Below are 12,830 nucleotides of genomic sequence, written 5' to 3' on the forward strand. Positions count from 1 at the left end.
TCAAGCTGCAGGTTCTCTTTAAATGTAAATCATCTGTTAAAGAACTTGTTGCTTACTTTCATTTTCTTGGCAAACTTGTGTCTAAAGCCCCTCAAACATTTCACTTACAGTTGAGTCAAGATACAGAAGTGATTGTACTTTTCAATAACAAATGGCTAGGATTTGAGATGAGTCTGTTTCCAGAAGACTGGCTGCTAGCTTGCAAGGGACATTTTATAAATCCGAGTGATCAGAACAATGGCCTCCCAAACAACATGGAGTCAGAACACACCTCGCTGGAGTTTTGAAGATGAGCAGAACTGCTCAAACTTCAAAGCATTAATTAGGGTGTCTCTGGAGCACAAGTGTTACAGATTCATTTTGCTACCTGCCCGTCTTCAAATTCTCCATCAGAAAAGGCACGGTGAGAGCACCAACCTTCCCTTCTTCCCATTTTATGGGATGGGAAAAGAAATGGATCCTGAGATGTGCGGGGGGGGGGGGAGGAAAGAGGAGCGGAGGGGGATGTATAAAGGCAAAAGTGCTCACAAAACCAGCAGTGGAGAATACAGCCTCAGGAACGCTGCAAAAACGAAATTATGATTGCATCTCCCAGTTTAGCCTTTGCTATTCATTAGGACATCTATGATAGTGGATGGGAGCTTTCGGATGTTCCAGATCACCCTCATCTGGTTTTCAAAGCTTGACAGGTAAGTATAAATAGAAAAATCCCCGTAGAGATTGAGGACATCAGGGCGCTTACGAAGTCCTCCCCTTTGCCAGCTCAAGGCACCCTGCTAAGGAGGAGGCGCGGAGGCGACTTAAGGCCTCTTGGCGGGAGGGTGAGACCCCCGGCCAACGCCGAAGCGGCAGAAACTTTTTGGCCCCGCTCGGGCGGCTATTAATGGCTAGCTGGGAGCCCGCTTGCTCCCAGGAAACTCGCCGCACCTCTCCCCGCCCAAGCCGCCGACACCGCCAGCTTTTGACGACATTTTGCGGATATGGAGAGAGACACAGATTCCCTCCCTCTGAACTCCGCCAAGCCACAACCAAGAGGGCAAAACCTGCTGCCATCTTAAGAGTGCTGCCCCTCTCCTCCCCTCCAAACACCAAAAAAAGACCCCCAAAACCCCACTGGAGCTGAGAAGAACCGAGGAGAGGAAAACCTGGCGCTTCATTGGCAAGGAGAAGCAGCCTCGGAGTTGGGCACCGTTTCTTGGGCGCCCTGGTGCCAGAGGAGCCCCGGGGGGTAAAACCAGGGAAGGGCCCCTATTAGTGTGGGCGAACAGGGGTGGGTGGGAGAGATGGCAAGAGAGTGCAGAAATGGCCAACCAAAAGGAGGGGGCCGCAAGGTGGCAGAGGAAAGGGGGCAATGGGGTAGGGGAGAAGATGCAAGGGGGCGCTGGCGCAACGTGGGGCTGGCAAGGAGGGGAAAGGCAGGGTCCGGCGGGGCAGTGTGGACAGCAGCACCTAGCGCCCCGAGCACAGGCCTCCAGGGCCGCCTGCTGCTGCTGCTGCTTACCTTGATGTGGAAGCGGATGAGGGCCAGGCGGATGCAGTGCGCCATGCAGACGGGCGGCAGGAACCAGACCTTGGGCGGCGGGGTGCCCTTGTTCTGAACGTGGCTGACGATCTGCTGGGCGGTCTGGCGCTCGTTGCCCTGCCGCTTCACCCACTCGTGGAGCCGGGCCTTTTCCAAGGCGCCGTTGAAGAAGACGAAGAGCTCGATGTTGCCGTTGAAGCAGGCCTTGGCCAGCGCCGCCAAGTAGCCCAGCATGTGGTTCCACTGGCCGCCGCTCACCCAGTCCGTGTAGAAGCCGCCGTAGAGCCGGTGCAGGCAGTTGTCGGCGTCGATGAGGAGGCGCAGCGGGGTCTGCGGGGGCCTCTGGCGGCCGCCACCCACCAGGCTGCCCCGGGCCAGCTTCTGCAGCTCCACCGGCACCACGGCGCTGGGGCAGTGTTTCTCGATGTAGTCCTGGAAGCCTTGAACTCCCATGGTGGCGGCGGCGGCGGCAGCAGCGGTGGCGGGGACCGGACTTGGCTTGCTGGAGGCGGCGGCGGCGGCGGTGCAGAGCGAGCGGCCCGGGCGAGGCAGGAGCTAAGAGTTGCGGGGTGGGAAGTGATGGCCAATGTGATCCAACTAAGACGGGGCGGGCTGTTTGGTCTGGCTGGCTGGCTGCTGCAGTTGCACGGCGGCTCTTCAGGGGGGAGTTGTGTGGGTTCGTGGGGGGCTCATGGCTGCTGCGGCCGCCATGTGCTGCTCTCACAGCGCCATGGCTCAGGGGATCCGGGCTGCTGCCGCTGCGGCTCCTACTGCCTGCCGGGGGAAGGGAGGAAGGGAGGGAAAAGAGAGAGAGCGCGGGAGGGGAGGGAGGACGACGACGAGGAGGAGGAGGAAGGGAAGGGAAAGGAGAGGAAGGGGGCAGCGGCACACGGCGCAGGAAGCCAACCCACTCGCCGTCGCGGAACAGGCGGGACTTGGCCCGGGCAAGCGGAGCCGCTCACGCCGCCCGCCCGCCCTCTTGCTCGCTCGCTGGGCGGCAAGCGGGACCAAGGCAGGGCGGCGTCCCCCGGCCTCTCCACTCCGCCTAGTGGGAAGGGAGGGCTGGCCGGGCCGCCTCTCCCTTCTGGCCCCCGCCGCCCTCGACCCGGCCTGCTACCCAAGCGGCCGCCCCGCCGCCGCCGCCCCTGCCCCTGCAGCTGGGACCCGCTCTGATGCCGGGGCCTGTTGCATAACCCAGGCATGCGCACGGCGGGGCAGGCGGGAAGAAGGCGAAGCGGAGGATTGGACTGGGAAGGGCCTCGCAAGCGGAAATGAAGGGAGGGGGGCTTGCGAGGGGAGGGAAGCGGGGGCTGCCTGGGAGGAGGCGAGGGGAGGGGGCTCGCGGCGGAAAGGCGGCGGCGGGAGGAGGAAGCGGCGCTGAGGGGAGGGGTTCGAATATGGCACTGACGCGGGGCAGGCGAAGGGGACACGCAGCCACAGCCAGACGGACGGGGTGTTCACCCCAGACACAGACAGGAAGCTTCTGGCACCTTGCGACACAATCCTGCGCGCATTTACACGAGAGGAAGCCCCATTTTGCTCGCTGAGGCTTGCTCCCCCCTCCCCCCAATATGGATAGGGTTGCCACCACCTTGAAGACTTAGTGCTTTTTATGGGCATACACACCAGCTAACCCGCGGCCGGTCTTTTAAGGTGTCACTGTGCCTTTCCTGTGTGCTTGGACTGCACTATATACCACATACTAGGATTGGCATGTGCAGTGCTGTCGAGTGGTACTTAGGGGCCCACACAATGATGTGTCAGACAGATGTCGATAAAAGGAGACATGTATCACTCCCATAGGATCAGGTTGTTATCCTCTCGCCACCCACCACCAAGTCTCCCCTTGTAATACGCAAGGGAACCAGACAACTCTCACAGGAACATTTCACGTATTGCCTTTTTAGATGTATTCCTACAAATTTAAAGGATGACAAATGCATGTGTCATATAAAGGTACATTAGTCAGGGAGCAGTTAGTGCTGCACTTGTTCAGGGGTACTCTCTGTGCTTTGCGTGAAGTGTGAAATGGCTCATATTTTAGCAAGCGATGATACTAATTTTCACCGCTTATTAAGCAGGGATTGATGGGTTCCTAAGGTCAAGTCAGAATCTATCTAGCTGTAATGACTGTGTGCCCTTTTACATATTAAAACTCATTGGTCAAGGCCCAGACCTTGCCATATGATTAAAACCATGAATGTAAAATCTCCTTATGAGCATGGTTTTTAATACCATGATTTCAAATGCAAATATGTGCTTGGCCACCTGATTCTATGTAGCATTGTTTCAGTAGTCTTAGGCACAAATAACTGCAAAGGATTGGAGTATACATATTTCTCACATAAATAAACAAAACTTGAGGACAGATGGACTTCAATTGACTGAATTGTACTCTTGATATGTTTCTAGTACTGCACTGCCAGAAATAAAAGTGACATAAAGGAGGCTGCCATATCTAAGACATCTTGAACAAAATAACTTTAATACTATTTATACTGTGTAGCATTACCTACATGCTATAAATGCTGTTAACAGTATAAAAGGAAAAGTCAGCAGAAGTTGTTACCTCTTTCTGACTGTTCAGTTAATAGTCATATGATATATCAATTCTGGTGATCAAGGGAGTCCTGATTCTTACCTTACTGGGCATTTTAATTGTTGGTTTAAGATAATTCAGTTAAATATAGGGGATGGAGGCCCGATTGGAAAGAAGGTAGCTAGGTGAACCTGAAAGAGAATAACTCCATATCACACCTGTAAACCACCTGTTCAGTGGGTTAATATAAAGGAATCTGGTTGCTAACTGAAGGAGAAAAAATAATCTCAAAATAAGCTTTAAATTGAAAAGCAAGAGAGGGGAGGGAAGATATTAAAGTGTCAATGATGAGAAGTTGAAGCAAATTGATAGAGAAGAAATATGTGTGGAAGTGAAGGAGACTGGAGATGATACAGCAAAACAGTAGTTGCTTTTCTTCAAAAGAGTCCTGCTAAATCAGACCAAAGGGCCATCCAGGCCAGCATCCTCTTTTCACAGTGTCCAACCAGTTGTCAATGGAAGTCTGCAAGCAGAATCTGAGTGCAACACCACTATTCCTGCTTGGGATTTCCAGCATCTAGGAATAAATTATTATTATTATTATTATTATTATTATTATTATTATTATTATTTCACATCAAATAAATACATAAAATAGTTTTAAAACAGTACCAAAAAACCCTGAAGATGGGTTTAAAAACAATATAGAATAAGGCCGAGACCTTTCCATCTATCTGAAAAAACATGTTGAAACAAAAACATATTCGCTGTTTCATGACTTATCTGTCATATCTTAACAGGGATGTTCTACAGAACAAGAACAGCCACACTGAAGCCCTGCCCCAAGTTACTGTGGCTTCTGATATTTTAAGGACTTAAAAGGAGAAACTCCTGCAGAATGTTGTGACCTCCTGGGTAAACAAGGGATAAAGTGGTCTCTCGAGTAACCTGGTCCTGTGTAGGGTCTTTCATGTTGTTACAAAAACATTAAACCAGTGCTGTCAAGTATCCCGTTTTCCCCGGGAATCTCCCTTATTTCAAGCAGTTTCCCACTGCCATCCCTTATTTTTTATATCCCTTTAATTTCCCGTTTTTTCAAAGGAAGCAGTTCCTCTCCCTCCCCCTGCTGGCCAGGGACTGGGAAGACCTCGCCTCCCTGCAGCCTCAAAGCAAGCGGGAGCCATTTCCCGTGCTTACAGGGGGGCGTATTTGGCCCACTGCATCAGCCCCTATCAGCTGCCGCCGAGCCCCTCAGCTAGACAATAGGGTTAGCTGGGGGGCGGAGCCTGGCTGCCTTTGAAAACGGGCGGCTGCTCTCCGTACCAGCAGCACCAGCAGCATGCAAATCCCAGCCTCTCTCCACCCCCACCCCCACCCCCCGCTTTGCCTTTGCGTTGCACATGGAGCAAGGGAAGAAGTAGTAAAGATTCCATGTGCAACTTTTCTTTGGAGCTGTCTTTGGGCGTGGGGGTGGGGACTCCAGCTGGCTTGCCAGGTTGCTGTTTTGTTTTGTTTTCCCTGGGGGAGGACGTGTAGCAGGGTATTATTGGCGGTGGAGTTTCAGGCTTTTGTTGTGGTCGACCCCTCTCAAGCGTTGTAGATGAACTCAAAAGTGCCACTTCCGCTCAAGGGACAATACCTCGCATCCTGTCAATAGCCGACTATTGTACAGTAAGCCTACTGCGCGCGTTCACACCAGTGCCGCCCACTTTTGCTTCTGGCTCCGCCCACCACTGCCATGTGACTGTCCCCGGGATAGGTGAGGCTGCTGATCCCTTATTTTCAAATCCGAAACTTGACAGCTACCGGTATGCATTAAACTTGGCCTGATAGCAGATTCCATAAAAAAAGATGCTGGGAGTAGTTTGCCCTCACAAGCAACCTAGCTGCCATGTTCTGCTAGCTGCAGTTTCTGGACCAACCTCAAGGGTAGCCCCTCACAGCAAATTCCAGTAACCTAACCCAACCTCCCGTTGCTCGGTCCCAGCTCCTGCCCACCTAGCAGTTCGAAAGCATGTCAAAGTGCAAGTAGATAAATAGGTACCACTCCGGCGGGAAGGTAAACGGCGTTTCCGTGCACTGCTGTGGTTCACCAGAGGCAGCTTTGTCATGCTAGCCACATGACCTGGAAGCTGTACGCTAGCTCCCTCAGCCAGTAACGCGAGATGAGCACCGCAACCCCAGAGTCAGACACGACTGGACCTAATGGTCAGGGGTCCCTTTACCTTTACCTTTACCTAACCTTGTGGTTACTTAGGCATAGACAAATGTGATCAAGCTATACTCGTCCAGAAATAGCTGTAGCTGCCATACCAGTTGAAACTATTAAAAGGCACTACTAGCTACTGAGGACTTTTGTGCAGCAAGCACCTCCTAGAGCTGGATCTAGGAGCACTTGCAGACTATGCTCCTGCTCCTTCAGGAAGAGAGTAACTTCCTAGAGGAGAAGCAACTTGCCTACTTCCCAGACCTGGAAGTCACTCATTCACAGAGCGTCCAATTTGCCAGCAGCTTCATACAGATCCTAAATAACATTGGAGACATGATACTACCCTGTGGCACTCCAAAATTGGACACTCATCCAGTGCTATCATCTGGAACTATCCCAAGAACAGAAACAATGCACAACAGTGTCACTGATACAATCTCTTGGAAACCATAGTTGATGGACTCAAAAGCTGATGAGAGATTGAGAAGGAGCAGCCCCCTTCTGATAAAGACCATCAACCGGGGTGACTGTGGCAGACTCAGTCCTGAACCCAAGTCTCAACCAATACAGTGGTACCTCTGGTTACGACGGAGGTCTGTTCTTAACCTGAAACTGTTCTTAACCTGAAGCACCACTTTAGCTAATGGGGCCTCCCGCTGCCACCGCACCGCCAGAGCACGATTTCTGTTCTAATCCTGAAGCAAAGTTCTTAACCTGAAGCATTATTTCCGAGTATGTAACCTAAAGCGTATGTAACCTGAAGCGTCTGTAACCCAAGGTACCACTGTATTAGAAAGATGCTAGATAATCTGTTTCCTCTAAGACAGTGTTTTTCAACCACTGTTCCGCGGCACACTAGTGTGCCGCGAGATGTTGCCTGGTGTGCCGTGGGAAAAATTTGTTTATTTGATTCCTATTCAAGAGAATTACTTTATATATAGTCAATATAGGCACAGAGTTAATTTTTTTAACATTTTCTAATGGTGGTGTGCCTCGTGATTTTTTTCATGAAACAAGTGTGCCTTTGCCCAAAAAAGGTTGAAAAACACTGCTCTAAGAATGTCTGCAACTATATCACTATGATGCTGTCCAGGACATTGCCCCAAAAGGGAGTATGTGACCGGGTGGTAGTTGATAAATACTATCTGGTTCTAGTGGTTTTTCTTCCTGGAGTAGCCACGCTATCACCTCCTGCAAAGCAGCAAGCATCACACTGCATTTTGCAACATAAAAAAGAAAACAATTGCCCAGGAGCTTATAATCTTTTAATAGTGCAGTAAGATTGTAGGTATTTGAAGGGCAACAATAGGTGAATGCGTGGAGAGACAATGGCCTTGATTTTATTGGGGTGGAGGATAAAGACTTCAGGAGCTGGGGTTAAGTAAGGGCTTCATGGGAATGATCAGCCTGGAAAAGGAGGATGGAGGTAGAATCACAGGTGGTGTAGGAGGGCATTCCAGGAGAAAGGGGTAGGGTAATGGTTTTACAGCCATGAACCTGAGGACTAGAATTCCAATAGCAAAGGTAACAGAGTATATTTAGGAAGAAAGTCGGTGGAGTAAAGATAGGGATGGGGAACTTGTGGCCCTCTAGATGGACTCCAGAGGACTCCCAACCCCCATCAGCTCCACTCAGCCCACATGGCCAGTAGTCAGCGTGATGGGAGTTGGAGTTCAACAGCATTTGATTGGCCATGGTTTCTTCATCCCTGAGTTATGGATGAAATTACTATTTTTCTTCTTGGCATTGTCTCTGCACCAGGGAGAAAAATGGGAGCTTTTCTGAAGTGAACAATATTCTTTTTAAGATGGAAAAATCGTAAGTTACTACTATGTTGGTAACCAATCTTTCATCTGGATATAAAGTACATTTATCACCACTTTTATCAGCTGAATATGATAAATGCACCTTTTGACTCAATAAAGGAAGCAATACAATACGTTGTTAGCTTGATTTGACTCTCTAGTTAGGAAGTTCTCTGCTGCTGGAGGTGGTTTTAACCTGCATCATTAGAATTGGAGTGAAATATATATGTGACATGCCATAAACTACACAGATAAAGGGATGCACGTAAAACCCATGTGTTGAAAGCACGTGTGGAAAAGTGGGACATGCATATGTGAAAGAGCCACACATTAGTGTGAATGTAGGGCCCCTGCACACTGCCACTGAATTGGCAGTCCTGTTGGAGCATGGCTGGCACATTCATCATTGATATGGGGCAGGGCTAGCAACCTCTTTGCAGTCCCCTCACACATGAAATTTGTGAGAACCCCATTAATAATAAAGAGTTGTTTGATGTTATTTTTCACTTTTGATGTGTTTTTTATAAAACAAAACAAAAAACTTGATCACAAAATCTTTAAAAAACTGGTGATTGTACATATGTGGGTATAATGTTGCCAGAGTTCAGTACTAATAAGGTCTATTGCTCTCAAAATGTGAGTAAAGCATAGGTCTAATTTCCATGAAGTTTAGGGCAGTATTAAGCACATGAGGCAGGTTCTTCTGATTCACGAAACACAGAAAAGTGCCTTACATTGAGTCTGACTATTGATCCATCTAGCTTAGTATTGCCTATGCAAGAGGTTTGCCAACCTTTCTGGGTCCATGGGCATACTCAGAATTCTGAAAATGTGCCTTGGGCGTCAGTCATGAAATGGTTGCCATTGGGGGGAACATGGCATATTACAAAATGGCTGCTGTAAAAATGTGGCATAGCACAAAATGGCTGCTATATCTAAAAGAGTACACAGAGAGGACCACTAAATTGTGCAAATATGGAAAATTTTAATTGGTTTGAAACATATAAGTAGCTAGAACATTACAGGAATTTTTCCAGACATCGATAAGCCTAGTATGTTCTGTTGCTGGTGAAGTATTGTATTTTAGAGCTATAAAATAAAACAATGCAAAATTGTTCCTGAACTCAATTATAGCATGACTATACATACACAGTAACATATAAAAATATAATGTTCATGTTGACGGGCTAGTTATCATAGTATTTTACATAAATATTTTTTATCTCAGAATGCCCACTAAATAAAAGTCCCTGGTCTTAACAATCTGAAAAGACATGGCACAAAAGGAAAATGGACTGGGATGTTGCATGAAACAAGCAAATGCATGTATAAGTTCTTAGCTACAAAAATATGGAACACAGGATAGGAAAGAACAGCTCAGCAGAGAGAACTCGCTAGTGTAGTAGTTGGAAAACACTGCCCCAGGCTAGTACAATGACTGAGGCCAAACCTCATCTGCAATTTGTGGAACTTTCTGCATGCAAAGCCCCTTCCCCGTATGTCCTACCCCTAAGATTTGGAACATCTCCCTTCAAAAGACCCATTTGGCCGTGTTGCATACCCTCCCAAGTGTCCCAATTTTCCGTCCCAGAATTACGAAAGCCATCCTGGCTTCTGATTTGATCCCGGAATGTCCCTATTTTCCTGCCGCTGAGCTGAAGGAGGAGGAGGAGAAGTCAGCGCTTGTCCCAAGCAGTGGCTGCGAGGGGAAATCCTGTTACCTTTCCACAGCGGCAGCCTCCTCCCCTGGGTAGTTTGTAGTAGCTGTTGGAAAGCGGACGAGGAGGAGAGGCTGCCACAAATGAGGCCCTGTCCCACGTGATGTGCTGGCTCTGAGTGGTAGGAAGAAGGCAGGGCCTCCCTGGGCGGGAAGAAACGGGGAGCATAGCGGAGCGCAAGGAGTCTTGAATATTTTTAAAAATGCTTTGTGCATCTGTGCCTTATTGTGATGGCCTGGGAGTCAGACTCTGATGCTGAACCTGAGGGATCCCAGCCTGCACAGGATTCCCCGCCTCCAGAATCAGCTGAGCCGGGGCCAGGGCTTGAGCCTGAAGGATCCCCACCTGTGCTGGATCCCCAGGTGCAGGCATCAGCAGAGTCTGCTCTGGCTCCTGATGGGAGGGAGGACCCATTGCCTGCAGGTGCTCCACTCCCAGCCTCTTCAGAGGAAGCTGAGGCATCCCCTGGGTCCAGTAACCCACCAGCCTCTCCTGAGCTACAGAGGCTCAGGGCAGAGAGGCGAAGGGAGTTAAGTGTCTGCAGGAGGAGTGCTCGCCTCCAGGCCCGGAGGAGAGGCGAGTCTCCAGAGGATCGGGGCGGCCCTAAGCATAGGGCCAGATAAAAGCCAGCCAGACCCAGCCCAAGTTGCGTGAGCAACATAGTTGCAAGCGTGTGCTCAACCTGCAACCTTGTGCCTGAACCTGCCTTGGACCTTGACCTGCTCCCTGCCTCGCTCCCCGCCGGACTGACCTCCTTTGGACCCCTAGACCCAGGACTGGACTTGGACCTCGCTTCATGGACAAACCCTTGGGGCCAGCACAGTTTGCTCACGCCACACCCGCACTCCCCCTTCGCTGGGGTGCGTTCGGGAGGAACTAATAGCCATGGCTGACCAGGCGGCTGCGCTGGTGGCATTGGCCCAGGAGAACCAGGCCTTGACCCACACCGTGCAGCAGCTAAGCAATGTGGTTACGGCGCTTCAGCAGCGTTTGGATGCCTTACCGGCTCCTGGGGCCGCCGCCCCAGCTCCTGGCAAGTACCCCGTGGCCCTGCCAGAGAAATTTGATGGGTCCCCAGCCAGCTTTCCCATGTTTCTCGCCCAGGCCAAGCTGTATATTCAGGGGCGAGCTCGGGATTTCCCCGACGACCGCACCAAGGTGCACTTCCTGATCAGCTTGCTGAAGGACCAGGCGGCCAAGTGGGCGTTGCCGCTGCTCCGGCAAGACTCCCCCTTGCTGACAGACTATACGGGGTTTTGCAATCTTCTGGAAACCACGTTTGCCAACCCTCAGAAGGGGAGTCAAGCCAATCGGGCAATTCGGCGGTTGAAACAGGGCAAGTCCACAGTGGCCATCTACGCCACAGAATTTCGGCTGCTGGCGCAGGACTTGACCTGGAACGACTCTGCACTGCGGGACCAGTATCTCGAGGGACTTTCAGACGAGGTACTGGATCAGCTGGCCACGTTGGATCGCCCTGCCACACTGGATGCCCTCATCCAACGGAGTCTGCAGATAGATGATCGGTTGGAGGACCGTCGCCAGGCCCGGGGCCGCCGGCACTCCGGGCTCCCAGCGCCGGTGCTTCCCTGCAGTTCCGTGGCCAGAGCTGAGTCATTGGAGGAGCCGATGCAGCTCGGGGCAGCGCGGCCTCGCCTCTCCCCCTCGGAAAAGACTCGGCGTCGGGAGGGGAACCTGTGTCTCTACTGCGGTGGGAGTGGACACTACGCCCGAACCTGCCCTGAGAAACGCCAGCCGCAGGTGAAACGGCCAACCCCAGTAGCCGATGGCCCAGGCTACCTGGGGCCCCAAGCATCGCATGATGGGCCCTCACCAGTGGAATTGCAACACCTCATGATACCGGTGCGTCTATACCCCCCCGGTGGGCCCTGGATTCTCACCCACGCTCTGGTGGATTCGGGGGCAACCCGCTCCTATATGGACTCTGCCTTCGCCACTCAGCATCAGGTGCCGCTTCAGAACAAGCCGGAACCAGTACAGGTGGAGGCAATTGACGGACGGCTCCTACGCTCGGGCGCGGTTACTCGGGAGACCCAGCCCTTGGTCCTGTGCTACCAGCAGCACCGGGAGGTGCGAACCCTGGACATTGCCACCATGCCCCGGTTTCCCCTGGTGCTTGGGATGGACTGGCTGGAGTCGCACAATGTTCAGATCGACTGGGTCAATCGGACTGTACGCTTCCCAGACCCGGGTTCCCATGCTCAGTCCGAGTTAGTAGCAGCTGCCCCCATGGGGCAGGCTGTGTCAACGCTCCCTGCCGTGTACCAGGACTATTTAGACGTGTTCGAGGAACAGGGAGCAGACCAGCTGCCACCTCATCGGTCCTTCGACTGCGGCATAGACCTCCAGCCTGGGGCGCCCCTGCCTGTAAGCCGCCTATATTCTCTTTCGGAGCCAGAGCGTGAAGCCTTGCAGGACTTCCTTCGCAAGAACCTGGAACGCGGGTTCATTAGGCCCTCTACCTCACCCACTGCCGCTCCTGTACTCTTCGTTAAGAAGAAGTGTGGGGAGCTTCGCCTCTGCCATGACTACCGGGCCCTGAACAAGATCACCATCCCAGACCGGTACCCCTTGCCCCTTATTGCAGAATTGCTGGAGCGGGTGCAGGGGGCGCAGATGTTCACCAAACTGGACCTCCGAGGGGCCTACAACTTGATTCGGATCCGTGCCGGGGACGAGTGGAAGACGGCATTCGGGACCCGGTATGGGCAGTTTGAATACCTGGTTATGCCGTTCGGATTATGCAACGCACCCGCCGTGTTTCAACGGTACATCAACCACGTGTTCCAGGACTTGCTAGACAAATACGTGGTGGTGTACCTAGATGATATTCTGATTTATTCCCGTGACCCAGCCCGTCACGAGAGTCATGTTCGGTCCGTGTTGCAGCGCTTGCGGGAGCACCGCCTGTATGCCAAGCTCAGCAAGTGCGAGTTCCACCAGCGGTCAGTGGACTTCCTTGGACACCGACTCTCCCCTGACGGGGTGCAGATGGACCCTGGGAAGGTGGCTGCGG

At 51.8% G+C, this 12,830-nt stretch overlaps 1 protein-coding gene across 1 annotated transcript in view; it reads right to left on the minus strand.

Annotated features, from left to right (window-relative positions):
* FAM120A (family with sequence similarity 120A) overlaps positions 1-2,311 on the minus strand; it is a 53,590-nt gene extending 51,279 nt beyond the window's left edge. Inside the window, exon 1 of the mRNA XM_033140869.1 lies at positions 1,502-2,311. Within this exon, the coding sequence (XP_032996760.1) occupies positions 1,502-1,975 (474 nt within the window). The 5' untranslated portion in view covers positions 1,976-2,311. The remainder of the gene's footprint in view (positions 1-1,501) is intronic.
* Between the last annotated feature and the right edge of the window lie 10,519 nt (positions 2,312-12,830).

The sequence above is a fragment of the Lacerta agilis genome, chromosome 2 (assembly GCF_009819535.1).
Source record: "Lacerta agilis isolate rLacAgi1 chromosome 2, rLacAgi1.pri, whole genome shotgun sequence".
Lineage (NCBI taxonomy): Eukaryota > Metazoa > Chordata > Lepidosauria > Squamata > Lacertidae > Lacerta > Lacerta agilis.